At 35.7% G+C, this 20,582-nt stretch overlaps 1 protein-coding gene across 1 annotated transcript; it reads right to left on the bottom strand.

The window, feature by feature from the left end:
* Nucleotides 1–3,585: 3,585 nt before the first annotated feature.
* On the bottom strand, nucleotides 3,586–5,006 carry LOC121790576. The gene is made up of 3 exons (XM_042188766.1): nucleotides 4,809–5,006; nucleotides 4,668–4,719; nucleotides 3,586–3,766 (listed from the first exon to the last, which is right to left on the bottom strand). The coding sequence occupies exons 1-3, from the start codon at nucleotides 4,926–4,928 to the stop codon at nucleotides 3,597–3,599; spliced, it is 342 nt and encodes a 113-aa protein (XP_042044700.1). The 5' UTR covers nucleotides 4,929–5,006; the 3' UTR covers nucleotides 3,586–3,596.
* Between the last annotated feature and the right edge of the window lie 15,576 nt (nucleotides 5,007–20,582).

Below are 20,582 nucleotides of genomic sequence, written 5' to 3'. Positions count from 1 at the left end.
TGATCAACTCGGGAAAAGAGTGAAAATTTGACTAGAAATGAAGCTAAGTTGATCAGTTGCGAAGTCTGCCTAGCCGACAAGTTGATCAAGTGGAGTTCACCACAAGAAGTGATGAGTCAGAGGAGAGAGAAGGAAAAAATGTCATCTCAAGGGCATAAGTGTAAAGATAGGATGTGATTGCCCTAGGGATTTTGGCCCAACATTGTCCTATATATATGGAGAGAGTGCACACAAGAGGCAGTTGGACACTTTCATTACCTTCAGTCACCTCATTTTCAACTTAGTTTTAAAGCATGGAGTAGGAAGCTAGCAGCAGGGGTTACCGTTCTCGTCTCTGTTTTCATCTCTTCTTCCTCGCCAAGGAAGGAGGGACCTGGATTTGCTTAGAAGCCTTCGTAGTTAGAGTTTTTGCTGCACCCCGAGGGGTTAAAACAATTTTTATTCTGTTTTTAGTTCATCGCTTTCGTAGCTTAGTTGCTTTTAATGTTTTTCTTCTAGTTGATACTCTAGTTACCTTTCCGTTGTGAATCGCTTTTTAAATCCTTGTCTGGAATTCTGTTTCAGTTGCGTTTTTTCGAAGTTCGTTAATGAAATGGAGTTTCTAGTTCAAGTTGTGTTAGATCTGATATTTTCTGCTTTGATTGTTTTCGTTTGCTTTAGTTCCGCCTTGTTTATGCTTTCTCGTAGGTAGATTTATATTTTAGTTCATCAACTTGCATGAGAATAGGTTAGGTATTTAGATCTACTTTTCTTTATGTTGACTTCATATGGATCTATGTTCGTTTTGTATGATTTCATGTTTATTGCTTATTGCTCTGTTTAGATCTGCTCTCATTGTTTTATTTAGTTGGTTAGCGAAGAAGATGGTAGCAGTTAGTTAGGATCGCAGTCTCTGTCGTCTTTTCGGCATTTATAGCTTTTTAGTAGTGCGCTTATTTTGTGTCAGTGGTCCCGAGTTGCTTTTTACCATTTCTATTCTTAGCTTAGTTGATCAAGTTACTTTCCCCCCAATTATGATGTCTTTAATCTAGCTTGATCAGTTTAGTTTAGTTAGTTGATCAGTTCCCACTTCCTTAGTTTAAAACTTAACCCACTTAAAAGCGTGGCCGCAGCCAAACCTCCCAAATGTCTCAATCCCAACTCCACCCGCATCCATCTCTGTGGGATTCGACCCTTACTTCCCTTTACTAGTTTAATAGTATTGTGGGTTAAGGTCTTGAAAGCCCTGAGTCTCTCCATTCACACACCCAGCGACCAGTAGTTGTCAGCCAGCTTGAATCGTTCGTTGTCTAACTTGATCAAGTTGTGCATGCTCTACATGTTTTAATTTGTATGTGAACCCTGAGCACTTCAGTTTAAAGAGAAGCTTTTCAAATGGACACAAGAATCAAACATTCAAGACAAAACTGACCCGGTCTACAGTAACCCGATGAACACCGCTCTGAATTGAGTCGAATAGGAGAGATTCGACCGTTAATCGTCGAAGTAGCCTCGACCAAAATTGAGCCAGCTACGAGACGAAATATGCTTCGGTTGGAGAATTCGGAAAGCAAAATTGGACAAATACAACCTTTTCAGTCAAATCGTGAAAACCATTTGCCTTATACCTGCTCAACACCGTGATTGTGTTGACAGGATATCGCCGATAATAGTAGGTGTAGTGTGGAAACCCGACGAATGTTTAACGGGCCGCTGGAGACGTGCAGGGGCTACCAAACTGTGGAAAAGAGGGGTGCAGAGTGGTGTGTCCACCCTATTAGGGGATACCAGATGCGCCCTAATATTGTTTAACTACCATTCTCTTCATTTATCTTACTTTACCAATTATGTATTAATTCACATGTCGTCTCAAATGTCCCTATTTTATGGGATGGAGGGAGTATCTCAATTTGTCATATGGACATCCGTGATTTAAAATCTCATTATTTTTTTTCATTTAGGTAGTGAATCTCATGCTCTACTAAATCATTACACTCGCATTCTATTAAAAAACTACTTCTGCTTCCCCTTTTTCTTTTTAGACTAAAGTCCCAAAATGGTCCTTAACATATTGCGTTTTTTTTATTTTGATCCAAAACATTATCTTTTGAATTATTCGGTCCCTCACATTTGAAATCGGATCACATTTGGTCCATTTTGGACGATTCCGTCAAATATTTGACGGTTTTAATTACCGGGTCACTAATCCGTCACTAACTGGGAGACAATGATCCGTCACAAATCTGTCGCTAATCCGGTGAGCAGCAGATTGCGGTGGATCAAGAAGCCGGTGGCGGCGCCGTTGATTCGCGCCATGGCCGGAGCCTTGGCGGAGAAGATTGCGCCCTTTTCTCCCCAATAATTCGTCTGCAATAGCGAAATTAGCACCCTCGATAAACAACAAACCTTGGATCCACAATGTTGAGCTGCAAAAGGAAGCTCATTTCTCAGTTTTCCATAATCTCTCTCAGTACATAAATCCAGCTGGATTTGATTAAATGAAGGCAGTAGTGATTAAATTATACTACAGTAGAGTAGATGAATTGGCAGTGAGGGGAAAGGGGGATTTTATTAGCGCAGAAAGTGACTAGAATCCGAGCTCCATTGCAACACCATAGATATGGAATTTGGGTGAAGCTTCTTATAAAAGAAATGACGGCTGCGCTTCAAACTATAATCATCGGATTGTGACGGATTAGTGACGGAGTTGTGACGGATCAGTTTCTCCCTATTAGTCATGGATTAGTGACGGAGTTGTGACCCGATAACTAAAACCGTCAAAAATGGACCAAATGTGATCCGATTTCAAATGTGAGGGACCGAATAATTCAAAAGATAATGTTTTGGACCAAAATAAAAAAAAACGCAATATGTTAAGGACCATTTTGGGACTTTAGTCTTCTTTTTATTTGGTAAATTGTATCCGACACAGTTGACTTGAGTCTACGACGAGAGGGAGAATAAACTAAAACTTAATAACTGTGAAAACGTCGTCGTATTAACTAAAACTTCGTAACTGGGAAATGTCTTCCCATTGATGGAGCAACAAAAGCAACGTTTACTTATTAAATTAATTAATGTTGAAAAACAAAGAAAAAAACATTTATGCTAAAATCATTTTCAATGGTACTATAAAACTCAAATAGAGAAAGAGAACAACTATAATTTACCTCAAAATCCATTTTATTTTGGATTTTTGATAAATAAATACCTATTTTTAGGTTTATACTACTAACATAACGCCTGATGATTAGAAAATATGCAAATAAAATATAAGTGCAACCCCTACTCCATCAGTATGAAGTCTTTTGGGAATTGACCCAAAAACAAAACCCTGAGGGCTTATCCCAAAGCGGATAATATCATAATGTGGAGTTTCGATATGCATCGACGAACCTGAACAATACCCAAATCACTTTTTTAGATTTATGAGTATAAAAAGCGAGTAGATAGAGAATACTATCATTTACGTTTCTGTTAATTTTAAATGACTCAAGTAAAATGACTATTTGATGTGATATTTACGTTAAAATGAGTTTTAATTTGGTATAAATCATTGAAAATATAGTACATACAACATGTAAATGAGCACCGTCATTCATAAATTCAACAACATATTAGGTGCCCTTGTTATGAATAGGTGGTTTGCGATGGGGTTGGGCATAATCCATTACTACGATGTCTTCCACACTGCCTTTATCCTTAGTGCTCACATTTTCCTCATAGTTGAACGCCGACGACTCTAGCATCGCTCTCTTCCATGACTCAGAACCTTTTGTATTTTTTCCTGCATCCATAATTATAGTATTAATAAATGGAAAATACTAAATTGAGAACATCTAATACAATAGTAACTTGATTTTAAAAGATGGTAGTAGTAATTATTTATTTATAGTTATTCCACATCACCTCGTCCCCGCCCTTCAATCACTTGATAGTACTATGATGCAGTTGCAGTGACGACGCCGAAAATGTTAACGGTCGAAATGACTTGAAATTTGCATTCTACTTGCGTTTTATTTTAATTTCCTAGTTGGGGTTTTATTTTCTTTTACATTCCTATGGTTTCCTAACCACATATAAATAGTGAGTTTCATTGTTTTGAAGTCAAACTTTGATTATCATTACTCCATTTGTTCCATTAAATATGAAACATTTGGTTTTAACTGTGGGATTTTATGCAATGTTATTTTGTGAGTTAATAAAGAGAGAATAAAGTAAGAGAGAAAAATGTAGAGATGATATTTTTTTCATTTTAGGCATTGTTTCATTTTTTATGGGATAACTTAAAGAGGAAAACGTTTCATTTGTAATAGGATAGAGGGAGTATTATTTTTGTAATAAAAAAACTACAATTCCTCTTACTATACCTTTCCAGTTCTGTCATTCTACACATGTTTTTGTATCATACTTGCTCTGTTAATGATACCATGTCTTGTGGCTTAACAAAGTATCTCACTTATATAATGGTGAGATCGGAGCTCAGTTCTATTCTATTTTCGCAAATCAAAGAAAATAACATTGGACATACAAACCTAAATATCATGAGTATAGATTTCCTACAGACTTCCACAAGACCATAACAATAATATGAAATCATGATGGAATAATAACAAAATTTTACTCTATATTATCTTGGAAATAGGGAAACTGGTTGACAAGAATTGAAACTTAAATCTCTTACAAACCTTTAGTGTCTTGATCATGTTGGTCCGACAAAAACTTTGACGTTTCTGCATCCTGCGCAATTTTTCCTTGTCAATCAAAAACTGATTTTTGCATTACTTAATCATCAAAGTAGAATTGAATATATGTAAAAGTAATTTGACCTTGCTCTGAAATGGAAGTTGGCTAGCAAAAGATTTTTTATCCGAAACCATATCAAGTTTAGCAGTGCATGCATGCAAATTAAGATAGAAAACAAGACAATAAGCTAGTAGTACAGCCATAATAGTAATACAATATATGTATAAGAATACAGATTATTTGAAAACTAGGGAGGCTAATGTTTAAGATCAAATTTTGGTGATGACATGGCAGAGAGGAATTGTTGATTTGGGTAAGTAAGATGGCAATGCATATAAATATTGGCAAAGGGAAAACGAAGCATTAAATGTATGAGATGGATTTTGGTTTGAAGAGAACATGATGTGCTCAACATTCAATACAAAATTGAAGATATCATGGGCCCCACATGTCATCTCCTACAATTTCTTTTCAATCAAATCGATGTGGAATCAATATATATACTACTTCCGTCGTGTCCTTGAAAAGTATAAACTATTTCCTTTTTTGTCCGTCCTTAAAATATATGAACTTTCTAATTTTAAAAATTATTTTATATCTAATGAGGTAAGACTCATTCTCTACTAATAATACTTTTAAAAAATTATTTCTATCTCTCTCTTTCTTTTTCAATTATGTAATAAAATCCGTACCGAACTAAATATTCATACTCTTTGGGGATGGAGGTAGTACGTATACATATGCTTTTTCCTATGTGAATAACGGAAAAAAATTATTTGTTGCACCATTGGTTTAGTCGGTAGTATGGGTGGGTTGGCTCGTGATCAAAATTCAGTAACGGATATTAATAAAAAAATTCTTGACAATGTATAAAACTTGAAACCTTTTAGTAGTGGGTGCCATTTCAGATAGATCTGTGTACTTCGGAATTCAATCAATTGTTTTGCACGTATTTTGGTATTTTTGTGTGGGCTTGATCAGCATCTCTGGTGACATGTGACATGTGTGATCTTGATCTTGTAATCTTAGTTCGGGAGGAGGTTTGTTGGAATACAAACCATAATCCAGATTGTGAATAAGTAAAGGTTGCCAGTAGTATATAAAAGCTACCCTAACTCTATTTTCATGAGGTGTTTTCAAGAGTAACTCGAAAACAAAATCATGAAAGTTTATTTAAAACCAGACAATATCATACTGATATAAATTCAAATATGCATTGTCGATCTAAAACTTAACTTTTTAATATGAGCTTGACTAGTGTGGTTCTAACTAGATTGCAAGATTCGTCCAGAATATACCAATACATATATAGCGGTTGATGTATGGAAGAAGTTAAATGAATTTGTTCCTCATTTAATAGAGAAACATAGCATGTTATCCCCTACTTACATATTTTATCACTACAAATGATATAGCTTCCTACTATATCCTTTTGTTGTACATATCTTCAACCCAACTTTGTAATACTATATTCATTTTATATATTATTACAAATTTACACTAATATTTATTTTTGAATACTAATAACACACTCTATTTGTCCATAAAAATAAATTATTTTTATCATTTTATCGTCTCAAAAGAATTGACACTTTCATTTTTTGTATAAATTAAAAATTTCTCATTATCCAATAATACTCAAATGATGTTTTCTTTCTATTTATCTCTTACGTTTCCGATAGTATACATTAAAACTTGTGCAATCCCAAAATCTATTATTTTATAGGATGGAGGAATAACTACCAGCGATCCAGATAGTAATTCGTAATTCTTAAATGTAAAAATTTTATTTGATCACCCTTCTTAAAGTCAATAAATCAGGAAAATGATCAATACAAAAATTCATTTTAATACAAAATTCAGACCAAAATCGAAGCATGAGATTTGTCAATCTAATAGTCAATAATGCACCAAAAACATGGAGGGTCATTATTAAGTTGTTTTATGTCATATTATAAAATTCGGATTTGAGGACATGTTAAGATCATTTTAGGTCATCTTTATTATAATAACTTTAAAATGACCTATGTATATTTGATTCTACATTTTTGTATTAAATTGAGTTTTGCATAGAGCAAAACCCCAATAACTCATTTATAAAATTCCGGCAACCACGTATTCATCGACAGCTCTATTTCTAGTCAACCCAACAAAAATACATATGTCAATTTTATGCCTCCTGTTTCTGAAATTGTATGAAGTTGTAGGGACTAAAATCATCATCCAATAAAATAACTTCCTGTAGTTCAATTTCCTTAACGCGTTAAACTACATGATTTCCTACACTTCTTTTACAACATGTAATATCATAATCATCTTATAATTCAATTATTGAGTATCACTCATATATATTCAGACCAGCCTTGTGACGTAGCACTAGATGAAAGAACATGCATCCACTAATTAGCTAAGCCTAAATTATTAAAAGACAATCTTTTTTCGTTCAACTAATATTTCATGCTGAGCGTTCGCCTTCCGAAAAGAACCAAAGCTTTTAAATGATTCATAATACAAATGCATAAAAGGCAAAGTCAAACACCAAAAAAATTTAATGTCATGTGGATGTTGCAATTTAAATAATGGTAGGGTACAAGGGACCCCAAAGAGATGGTTGAGCAGACAGCAACGCATGGCCAGACCGCCATTTGCACCACATTGGCGCGACACACGGCCCTATCGTCGGCCATGTTCGAACTCACATCTACCGTTTCACATCCATTAGTAACCCGCGACCTTACATGTATCTCTCTTTATTATTATCAACATCGTTATTGTGTGTGTAATAATTTTTCGGGTTTGATTATTAGATGCGATTATATATGGACGTGAAATCGGGATAAATGGACCCAACTACAATATTTTACGTTAGAGAACAATGCTCAGATTAGTTGTAAGACGTTGTCTATCCAACCAATAGGTAGGTAGTTCGAGTTATCCGGTGAGTGTGAGCGAGGCCATTTGTAACGCAAGAAAAAAATAATTGTTGTGACTTGTATTCGTGTGTATCCGACGATAAGTCAATAAATATTATAGTATTATACATTTAATAGTATTATTATAGAAAACAAGTCTTATACTAGTATATTAGAATATTTAATAACGTTAAGTTTGAATACAATAATAAACTATAATACACAATATTAAAAACTAGTATTAAACTCTATGTATAATTATAAACTCCTATATTGTAAAATATTAGTGATTGTAAAAATATAATTAAAATATAAGAAATATATTATAATTAACAATTTCTTAATAGAATGTAAAATTAAAATGAATTATCTTAAAAGAATATAAAATTAAAATGAATTATCTTAAAAGAATACAGAACTAATATGAATTATTAGTTCTGGTGGAAAAAGAATTTCAGATTTAATGTATAAGGATAATTAATGTTCATAATATTTCAAAATGATCATGTGGTGGAGTGGTAAAGAAGTTGATATTTAGAGATGAGGTCATGTGTTCAAGTCCCAGCAACAACCGGCTGGTCCGATTTGATTTTTGATGTTTAAAACATTGGTTACATGTTTTCTTGTTTCAAATCTTGACTGTGGGTTGAAACATTTGTTTCACTGGATCAATGATACGACAAATATAACTGTTTGAAAAATTTGATGAGTCGTAATTATTTGATTTGACGTATATATATACACAAAAATATATAAATTGTGAATATATAAAAGTACTATACTCCCTCCGTCTTATAAAAATATATGCATATGAAATGACACGGAAATTAATGTACATACCGGCCGGTCCGGTCTGATTTTTCTTGACTGTGGGTTGAAACATTTGTTTCACTGGGTCAATGATACGACAAATATAACTGTTTGAAAAATTTGATGAGTCGTAATTATTTGATTTGACGTATATATATATACACAAAAATATATAAATTGTGAATATATAAAAGTACTATACTCCCTCCGTCTTATAAAAATATATGCATATGAAATGACACGGAAATTAATGTACATATGGTAAAGTAATTAAGAGAGATGGAGATAATGGTAGTTAAAGGTAGTGTTAGTAGATAGTGAGACACATATTATCATTAGTATTTAATAAGTTGTAATGTTACCGATATATGACAAGAGTTAAATCAAATTATTAAAAACCATATATATGATAGCGATTAAAAGTATATTATACATGATTCATGTCAAAATAAACAAGATCTGTAAAAAAATCCTCCATCCACCATTAGTCATCCAAATTGGCGGATCGGCGCGGCCCACTGGACTTATATTGTTTATTAAATCCTTTTTTGCTAAATTGGCGGATCGGCGCGGCCCACTGGACTTTTGAGGTTGTAGAGATTTATTATTCATGGACCTACATTACATTTGTTGTTTGTGGTTGATTACTTCATGTATAGCAATCCCTATGGGATTTCAATGGTTTTTGAAAAGTATATTTGTCAAGTAGAACATGCCAGCCCACACCTATGAACATTCTTTTTAAAATATGGGTATAGCAAAGCCCAAAATAGTTTTATGCACTTTTTTAATTTATCATGTCTTAATGAATATCATAAATTAAAATTAGTGTAATTCATTTACTCACATTATAATAAAATTTCTACAACATAATACATAAAAAATAATTATTCTGAATATTTTTTATTTCTGTAAAAAATTTATCTCGAGTACATGAAGGGTAGTAATTCAAAGTTGAAAATTTTAATTTCTCAATATATGGCTCTAGATTTTTGAGTAGAAATTAAGTGACGTATTGTCATGTGGTGTATCTAATCATGCACAATTGCAGAAAGAGAGAGAGAGAGAAAAAAAGAAAAAAAAAGGAAGCGGTTTATGCAATTATGATTGGTTGAACACCATATAAGAATATGTCTGAACCACAAATTGTTATTTCTATATCTTCTTGTACTTATGTACTTTCCTATCTCGAAGTAGATGAGACACTTAGGAATGACACATAAATTTATGATGAGACAATTGGGAATGACACATAAATTTATGAGATATTATTTAGTGTGTTAAGCAGATAGAGAAAATATTACTATCTCCGTCTTTGAAAATTAGCTAGAAACTTTTGGTTGGTCTCTTAAAATTAGCTAGCAACTTTTTTATTTTAGGAATTGTTTTCTATAATAAGATGAAGTACATTCTCCATTAACAATACTTCAATTTTTTATCTCTCGATCTCTCTTACTTTACCAATTATATAATAAAACATGTGTCCTTTCACATGTTTATATTTTTAAACAAAAGATAATTGGAGTAACAATGACATTGGCGGACACAAGAAGAATGGATAAGGGGCTTAAGCCCCTCTCAAAAGATATTTTTAATCATTTTTTCTACTACTGTTATTTCCAGATTGGTTGAAAATCATGTTTAGCCCTGCCAAAATGTGTCATTAAAGATTAAATTATTGAAAAGTGATTAGTTGGAAGGGACTGAAATTTGAAATTAGAGAATGAGAAAGTATCAACTCTCAACAATGGCTGCCAATCGATCCAAGCCTCCTAGCTCAATTGGTTGAGAAGGGAGGCAAGGATACCACCCATCCAGGAGGTCTGAGTTCTAATCCTGGATGGTGCAACTTGAGATTAATTTCCCCTGTGGGCCTTTGGGCTTGGAAAGCTTGCAGACCCCGACCCGCTTAATGGCGAGAATTTACGGTCCCGACCCCGGCTGCCCCGGACCCGTCGAACGGAGGGCTAGAGAACGAGCCTGAGGAGGGGCTTGCTCACAGGCTGGTGCGCGACTGCGTGTGTCAGGGCTAGTCTTCGAGCCATGAGGGGTTGTGTGTCAGGGTTAGCTCGCTTGCCGAATGTATCACAAACTCCGATGTGTGGGTGTGGGTGTGTGTGTGTGTGTGTGTATAAAAAAAATGGCTGCCAATCGTTTGATGAAGAAGAAGCAAACCAAAGTTACTTAATTGGAGTATAAAATTATTATTTAAGTAAATTCTTAAGCCTTTATCACGCTATTTCCCTCGCATGTTAGACACGTTTCATCTAGCATTCTAATTTCTTACACTAATAGTTTTATCAATTTAACTTGATGAAATATTTATTAAAAGATTTAAAATTTGTTTCCTCAATGGAGTGTATTTATATTTAAACGGCTTATTACTTATTAGATGTTTTAATCTCTTATGTAACAAGTTATTTATTTTTAATATTAATAAGAGTGTCATCCTCAATTTGTTTCGATTAGAAATTTAGGAAGTACTTTCACAAAAATGGTCAAAACTAAAAGATATTTCATTTTTTCATTAGTCCATTGAATTATTGAATTTATATAAATTTTAATCTATTTGTTATATATTACTCTATATCTTTTAAACTAAAAGATTTTTCATTGCTTATATTTAATGAGTTTTTTCAATGATTCGTAACATACATATCTTGTAGCGTTTTTAATCAATAGAAAATGTAGTGTACATCGCGGAACTGTCATTTTTAGATAACGTGGGAGTAATTTTTAGTTCGTTATAAGTTCATTTTCAAAAATTTGGATTTTAAGAACATAGAGATCATTTTTAGATCGTTTTAAGTCATCCTTACTAAAATAACTAAAAACTGAATAAAAATAACTTTCGCATTATCTAAAATTATTCAATCTAGCCCATGTCAATAAATTTTTCTGTGTCCGCCACTGAACAACGAGGAGAGAGAGTGCACTTGGATGTATTAAAGCAGTTTTGGTTTATTGCGCTATGTTGCAAGGTTTAATACCCAAATGCAATGCATGTAATGCTTTAATAGCAGTGTTTCTAATGTCAATAAAATATGGATATTTTTAATTGCAGTGTTTCTAATGTCAATAAAATATGAAAATGTCTACTGAAAGACGAGGTCTTGATAATTATTTTTTCCTTAATCAATGTACGTTAGTATTGAGCATACGATATTGATTATGCACTACTTTGACTTACCAAATGGTGCGGGTTTTTCACAACCCAATAATCCTAGTATATTGGGTAGTGGTGATTAATATCTAGCGGTGCTAGGATTGCTATTATGTTGAATCGTGCGTGAGGTGAGTTGCGTTTGATAACGTCCTCAAGAGGAGCTCGAAATAAGGCTTTATTATTCGGACCCTAGCTAGTTGGAGTTTGATTACTCTATGAATAATAAATAAGCGTTTCTTGTTGAGTCCACTCTTGGAATTAATAAGATGTTAATTAATTAAATCTATAGCAGACACTAATTAATTAATGGATGTTTCTATCTTAAGCGCGGGAAATAAATGACAAACAATGGAAACCCGAATTACTTATAATTTCGGATTTGGATGGGCAGTGTAATATTACTTCTGTAGTGGCTGCTCGTAATATTACAATATATGCTTATAGTATTAAATTGTGGGTTCAATTTAATTAGTAAAAAGCTAATTGCGGGAGGTCATATCCAAAACCTTCCATAGACACCTGTCTGGGCCCAATATATGAGTTAATATAAATAGGAGAATAAATGAGACAGAAAACACAAAATTTTTCATTAAAAATTTCGTCCCCCTCTCATTCTCTGAACAGGACGAAAATTCACTCCAGCTCTCCTCCGTAAGATCAGTTTCAGTCTTCTTTATTTAAGTCCTAGTATTCTGGTGAGATCATCCCACCCTGAGATCAGTATACAGTCCGGGAACCAGTGAAAAGATCCGTGGTTTAGTACTCAAGATCTTCATGTGGAGAAGGAGCTAGCAATCTTCGATTCTTTAGAGAATCCTCAAGGTAAAATGGTTAATCCGTAGAAAAGCATGTTTTAGGTTTCAATTATTCCTAAAGCATGATTTTATTTGAGTTATGAGCATGATACATGTGATAATTGCGCGAATAGAATTTGTCTAAATAATCTGCAAAATAGATCGCTTTCATTATCTGCTTTATTTGAAAGCACGTTTCCGCTGCCAACCCCTTTAATTGGTATCAGAGCTAGTCTTTCGCTCTGATTATTTGGATTTAAATTTCGCGAAATCCATGTATGCATGTGTTATTTGATTTCGAAGCATGTTCTTGTATTTAGTTGTTATTATTTATGCATGATGAACTCAAGAACAATTGAATCAAAGAACTTGAATTATTCGAATATATATGACGTACGATCCGTCGGCGCTTGCGCCGAGACGGATCGCGCGACATATAATCGAAGTAGGGTTGTCAACGTAGTGGGAGCAAGTGAGAAGGTCACGCGGCGACGCGCGAATGAGCGATTGCTCGTGCGTGCCGCCGGCGAGACCGCCGGTCTTGGAGTGCTCCAGAAACTGCAGCCGAACAGTGGGAGCACGCGGAGCGATCATACGGCGATGTGAATACGAGCAAGGGCTCGTCCACACAGCCGGGAAGACCGCGACGCCGATCACGCTCAGGCAAAGCGGCGGTCGACGGTGGTGGAAGACAGCAGAGCCCGTCGCTCGTCCGAGAACAGCGGTAATTTTTGATCGCAAAAACCCTAACCCTAACGGAACCCTAACCATAGTCGAATTCCTGGGATGCGCGACGTTGAACCGAGAGCTGCGCCGCCGTGCGCGTTCGCTGCTAGTTCTGGCGAGCTTGGTGATGGTGGAGTGAGGTCGCCCGAAGCAGCATAGCGGTGGCTGCGCTGCTGGGGACGGCGACTGAGGGAGAAAACATCGTTCAACGCTGGAGAGTGAGACGGAAGCAGCAGCAATTCTCGCTGACTGCCGGCGACAATTAGACGACGTTTTTGTCGTTCCGGCGAGCTGATCGACGGTGATGATCATCGTCGTCGATCGTGCGAACCTCGGTCGACGAGATAACGATGAAATATTGTTTTTATGATTATTTAATTCTGGAAATTAAAAGAAATCATTAAAATTTTATTATTTAATGGAAATAAAATATTTTGGGAAGATTTTCCTAGATTTTAGGAATATTTTGATTATTGACTATATCTATGGAAATAAATATATTTATTTTATTCCTATATGATGTGGACAAGAATAATTTAATAGTTTTCTAATTATCATATATGTCTAGAATCCTAATAATGATAGATATGTAGGAATACATTAAATAATAAGATTATTCTCTTCTTAATCTTGAATATGGAATTAATTTAAGTTTAATGATTCATGTCAGTCCAAAATATAAATAATTTGATTTATTTTAGATACATCTTATAGAAGACATGAATATGGATTGAACTTTAGTAATTAATATATCTTCCTTAAATAAGACATTAAAAGATGATAAAAGTTTTAATTATCCAGTCAATTAAATGCCAACAGAATTTAATTAAGTCTTTTTTGCCTTAAGGCTAAGGATAATTAATGAAAAAATTATAGCTAAAATATCTAAGCGGTAATTACGAACTATGTTTTATATATGGTCTCCATTGATTGTCCACAACTTATGAAGCCATTTTCTGAATATTATCGCCACCCATGTTGTGGATACAATAATCCTAAGAAATTGCAAGTTCGTATAGGTGGACTTCTCAAATGTGAATACTATGGACTAGAAAGTAGTTTCCAATATTATCGTCACCCATGCTGTGGGGACAATATTCCTAAGAAATTACGAGTTTCAGAAGTCCAAACAGAATTGTTATCAACACATGAGCATTGTTATGGGAGTGTGTTGAATCTGATGGTCGTGCTTAGGCAACATTTGGCGGCCATGCCGTGCTGCGGTCTCTGGACTATTCGTCGGTGTTGTGACCAGTAAAAATGTTAAAATTTTAATGCGTATTGACCTCTGCTTGAGGGTACAAAATTTTAATTTTACAGTTGTAAGATTTTGAAAAGTTCTATGGTTTATCTCTTCAATTTCATTACATAAGTTTATGACAAATAGTAAATCTTTTGTTTTGCAGTGCAACCTAAACCGTCACAATGTCACTCAATCCTCTATCTGCAATTCTTAAAGAAAACAAACTCGAGGGCCAAAATTACATAGAATGGAAACAAAATTTGGACATCGTTCTCACGGTTGATGAGTACAAGTTTGTGCTCACTACTCCACGGCCTCCAGTGCCGGCGGCTAATGCCGCGCAGGCAGTACGAGATAACCATAAACGGTGGCATAAGGCAAATGAGAGGCTAAGTGTTATATGTTGGCCTCCATGTCTACAGTGCTTAGACATCAACATGCTGCCATGGCGACTACCGCCGAGATTATGCAAAATCTCATGAATCTTTTTGGTACTCAGAATCGAACGTGTAAGTCTCAGGACTTTCAGAGTATCATGGCTAAGACTATGAAGAAGGCTCTTTTGTGCGGGACCACGTCCTCGAGATGATAAGCCACCTCAATCAAATTGAGGTTTTGGGAGGGACGATTGATCCCGAGTCCCAAGTGACTATCATTCTTCAAAGTGTACCCCCTAGCTTTCAGCAGTTCAAGCTCAACTTTTAGATGAACAAAAGGAATTACACCTTGGCTGAATTGTTGACTAAACTTCAGTCGGCGGAGGATCTCAAGATTCAAGCTAAGGCAGCGATGGTTAGTTCGACACATCATTCCTCTGGCCCTAGGAAGAAGATGACAAACCAGGTCGCTGCTAAAGATGCTAAGGGAAAGAAGAAGAGGAAGCCAAACAAGAAGCAAACAGGAAAGTGTTTCAAGTGTGGAGAGAAGTTGCATTGGAAGCCAGACTGCCCTAAAAGGGCCATGGCGACAGGTATGCACCAAGCTCTAGTTTTCGAGTCATGTTTGGCTTCGACATCATCTCATACTTGAGTTATTGACACAAGAGCTACTGATCGTATTTGTTTTGATCCTGATTTAATACAGGTGACAAGACGGCTATATGATCGTGAGATCGAGGTCTAGCTGGGCGACGCTACTAAAGTGGCAGCCGTTGCAGTGGAGACGTTTATTTGTGTTTTAGTAGTAATAGATTTTTGATTCTGAAGAATGTTTTGTTGATACCTTCTTTTAGAAGAAATTTAATTTCAGTTTCTAAATTGGTTTTTTATGGATATGCGATTTCTTTAAATAACAATTGCATTATTAAGAAAGATGGCTCTTATATCTGTCGTGGTATTATGAAAACAATCTGTACACAATCATATCTACACAATTTAATGATCGCAAATCAGAACTCAATAATGCATCGAAAATTTCAAAGAAAAGGAAAGAACCTTCAAGTTCAATGAACGAAACGTACTTATGACACATTAGAGTTGGTCATGCTAACCAAAGAAGGATTCAAACTCTCGTGGACCAAGACCTTCTTAAAGATCTAGAAACAGAGTCATTCTCCACGTGTGAATCCTGCTTAGAAGGCAAGACGTTTAAGAGACCTTTTAGGGTGAAAGCTAATAGGGTCAAGGAAGTACTAGAGCTCGTTCATACTGATGTGTGTGGACCAATGTCAACCTAGGCAAGAGGTGGCTATCATTATTTCATCACTCGAAAGTCGGACATGTTTATTTGATGCGTTTCAAGTCTGAATCTTTTGACAAGTTCAAAGAATTTAAGGCTTATGCGGAGACACATCATGGAAAAGGTATCAAAAGCCTGTGATCTGATCACGGAAGCGAGTACCTAAGTGACAAATTTTTGAACTACTTATCGGTGGAAGGAATTGAATCCCAATTGACTGCGCTGCGCACACCCCAACAGAATGGTGTGGCTGAAAGAAGAAATAGGACCTTGTTGAACATGGTCCGGTCGATGATGAGTTATGCACAGCTACCTATTTCGTTTTGGGACATGCTTTGCTTTCTGCAAGCCATATGTTAGACAATTTACCATTAAAATATGTTCCTGCTTCTCCATATGAGTTGTGGGATGGGCGCAAGCCCAATCTAGAACATCTCATGTATTGGAAAATGATCCAACTAAGCTAGAATCAAGGACAAAAGTATGTTTGTTTATAGGTTATCCCGAAGGTTCGAAAGCTTATGAATTCTATAGTCTCCGAGACAAGAAAGTTATCATGAGTACTCACGCGACATTCTTAGAGGAAGACTTTGTAATGAATCATAAACCCAGCAATGAAGTGGCTCTTGGCGAGCTAACTTCTGTCACTAGTTACATTAACCAAGAATAAGTACCTAGTGTACAAACAATTCCTGAAATTTCAACTTCTACTCCTAGTGTTGTAGTGCCGCATCACAGTGGGGGGTCTCTCATGAACCCAATACATACATTGGTTTGGGAGAATCTATGGATCACTCTTTGGAAAACAATGTATTAGATCCCAGGAATTTTGCAGATGCGCAAGCGGATGTCAATCATTGCGAATGGGTAAAACCAATGGATTCGGAACTACAATCAATGATAGACAAAGACGTCTACGATTTGTCTGTCCTACCCGAAGGTTGTACTGCCATTGGGAGTAAGTGAATATACAAACGTAGACATGGACCCGATGGACGAGTTAAAAGTCTTTAAGACAAGACTAGCGGCTAAGGGGTACACCCAAAAGGAAGGTGTCGATTACGACGAGACCTTCTCCTTGGTGGCCATGCTCAAATCGATCCGGATACTTCTATCTATAGCAGTTTACATGGATTGGGATGTATGGCAGATGGACGTTAAGACTGCGTTCTTGAACGGTAGTCTTGAGGAGACCATCTACATGGAATAACCCGAAGGATACGCCGTGAAGGGCAAGGAACATATGGTATGGAAGCTTAAGAAAGCCATTTATGGCCTCAAGCAAACATCTAGATCATGGAACCAGTGTTTCGATCAAACTGTTCATAAGTTTGGATTCAAAAAGTGCCCAAATGAAAGCTGCGTGAGTAAGAAGGTTGAAAACAAAAATGTTGTGTTCTTAGTTTTATATGTAGATGACATTCTTCTAATTGGAAACAATAAAAAGGTGTTGTCATCAGTATGAACGTGGTTCTCAAACCAGTTCGAGATGAAAGATATGGGAGACGCGGGACACATTCTCGGCATAAAGGTTCTTCGGAATCGTGAGAAGAGAATGTTGTGCTTATCTCAAGAACCTTACATCGACACTGTACTTAGTCGCTTTAGCATGCAAGATGCCAACAAAGGTTTCCTACCTTTTAGACATGGCATCCATCTTTCTCAAGAGATGTGTCCTAAGACGTCGTCTGAGATAGAAGAGATGAGAAGAATACCATATGCTTCGGCAGTTGGTAGTCTCATGTATGCTATGCTTTGTACAAGGCCTGATATTTGCTTTGATGTTGGCATGGTAGCAAGATATCAATCGAATCCGGGCCAAGGACATTGGACTGTCATGAAGAACATACTCAAGTACCTTAAACTGACTAAAGATTATGTTCTAGTTTACAATGCAGCCGAGCTCTGTCCTTTGGGATATACTGATTCAGATTTTCAAGCTAATCAGGACTCGAGAAAAACTACTTCTAGATATGTGTTTACCTTAGGAGGTGGTGCCGTAATTTGGAAGAGCGTAAAGCAGAAATGCATCGCGGACTCTACCATGGAAGCCGAATATGTGGCCACTTCGGAGGCTGCAAAGGAGGTTGTATGGCTTAAAAACTTCCTTTTGGACATAGGTGTGGTTACGAATCTGCCCAAGAGCATCATCATTTATTGTGACAATTCTGGTGCTGTGGCAAACTCGAAAGAACCACGAACTCACAAAGCGAGCAAACACATAGAGAGGAAGTATCATATCATTAGAGATATAGTGCAGAGAAGAGACATACAAGTGGTCAAGATTGCGTCAGAGAACAACCTGACAGATCTTTTTACAAAGGCATTGGCGGTGAAACCGTTCGAGCTCCATGTTGAAGGGATAGGAGTTCGACTCGCTCAAGACCTCAACTCGCTTTCAGTATAAGTGGGAGAATTAGACGTAGTGCACATTTTTTTGTATACTCGAAAGCTTTTTTGAGTATAACTGGGAGACTGTTAGAGTTTGTATACTAGAAATCACCTTTCGAGTAATTGAATACTGTAAAAATTCTTATTTTATTTTCCAAGGAATAAAACAAATTATTTTTTTCATAATGTTGTTATGATTTACATTTAATGAGTGTTTATTGCATGTTTAAATGTATAAGTAACTTAACAAAATCTAAGTCTTTGTTTTAGTAGACCGGTTGTGGGCGACGTCCACTTTAAGGTAACACGGTCAGTTCTGAACAAAGAAAAATAAGAATTTCACAACCCAGATAAGCCTAGACTACCTATCGTGAAAGGTTGCAATGTCAGTCCGCATATTTCTAAGCCTTACTGAAATAAGATGACATTCGTGCGGTAGAGCACTGAATTGGATCTAACAGCGAGACAAGTCTTTATGCTGTCTACTGAAAGACGAGGTATTGATAATTATTTGTTCCTTAATCAATGTACGTTAGCATTGAGCATACGGTATTGATTATGCACTACTTTGACTTACCAAATGGTGCGGGTTTTTCGCAACCCAATAATCCTGGTATATTGGGTAGTGGTGATTAATATATAGCGGTGCTAGGATTGCTATTATATTGAATCGTGTGCGAGGTGAGTCTCGTTTGATAATGTCCTCAAGAGGAGCTCGAAATAAGGCTTTATTATTCGGAACCTAGCTAGTTGGAGTTTGATTACTCTATGAATAATAAATAAGCCCTTCTTGCTGAGTCCACTCTTGGAATTAATAAGATTTTAATTAATTAAGTCTAGCAGACACTAATTAATTAATGGATGTTGCGGGAAATAAATGACAAACAATGGAAACCCAAATTACTTATAATTTCGGATTTGGATGGGTAGTGCAATATTACTTCTGTAGTGACTGCTCGTAATATTCCAATATATGCTTATATTAAATTGTGGGTTCAATTTAATTAGTAAAAAGTTAACTGTGGGAGGCCATAACCAAAACCTTCTATAGATCCCTGTCTGGCCCAATATGTGAGTTAATATAAATAGGAGAATAAATGAGACAAAAAACACACAATTTTTCATTAAAATTCCGTCCCTCTCTCCTTCTCCGAAGAGGACGAAAATTCTCTCCAGCTCTCCTCCGTGAGATCAGTTTTTGTCTTCCGTATTTAAGTCCTAGTATTCTGGTGAGATCAGTCCACCCAGATATCAGTATACAGTCCGGGAACCAGTCAGAAGATCCGTGGTTTAGTACTCAAGATCTTCACGTGGAGAAGGCGCTAGCTATCTTCGATTCTTTAGAGAATCCTCAAGGTAAAATGGTTAATCCGCAGAAAATCATGTTTTAGTTTTTAATTACTCTTAAAGCATGATTTTATTTGAGTTATGAGCATGATACATGTGATAATTGCGCGAATAGAATTTGTCTAAATAATCTGCTAAATAGATCGCTTTCATTATCTGGTTTATTTGAATGCACGCTTCCGCTGCCAACCCCTTCATCCACCACTGTGGACACTCTAATGTTAGTAATATATGTCTATTTTCAAATTATATGTAATACAATTATCAATCTGATCATTGTACGTCTTAATTTCATATTTACATGGTCGGACGAAAATCTTGGATTTCCACCATCTATTTTTTATATAAGGGTTCATATTTAACCTTAGTTTTGACATAAAATCAGAATTATTTTACCATACCATATAATACATACATAGTGCTTATATATTATGACAGTGATATATTCATTTTAACACAAATCTAGACCATGTATACTTAGTTAATATGAATGGAGCAGATTGCTTAGGTGATCCAAAGTTTCGACCCACAAAATCTGAATAAAATAAAAAATGAGCGGGTGATCTTGCTTCAGAAATTGGTTGCACAAAACTCGCTCCATGAGAATCATCCTTTTGCAATGATGCAATCTGTCTCACATGATTGTTTCGATCTGTTAAAATCCTCAAATTGACTAACAAAATAAAAAAAAAAATATGTATGCATTTTAATAATATGATTACACCATCCCACCACAGTTCCAGCTGCAAAGAGTAATTTTATATTTTTCAAAAGTCATGGTCTCTATTTCC

Source organism: Salvia splendens, unplaced genomic scaffold (genome assembly GCF_004379255.2).
Source record: "Salvia splendens isolate huo1 unplaced genomic scaffold, SspV2 ctg552, whole genome shotgun sequence".
Taxonomy (NCBI): domain Eukaryota; kingdom Viridiplantae; phylum Streptophyta; class Magnoliopsida; order Lamiales; family Lamiaceae; genus Salvia; species Salvia splendens.
The sequence above is the reverse complement of the archived record's forward strand: the minus strand, read 5'-3'. Positions and strand labels throughout refer to the sequence as shown.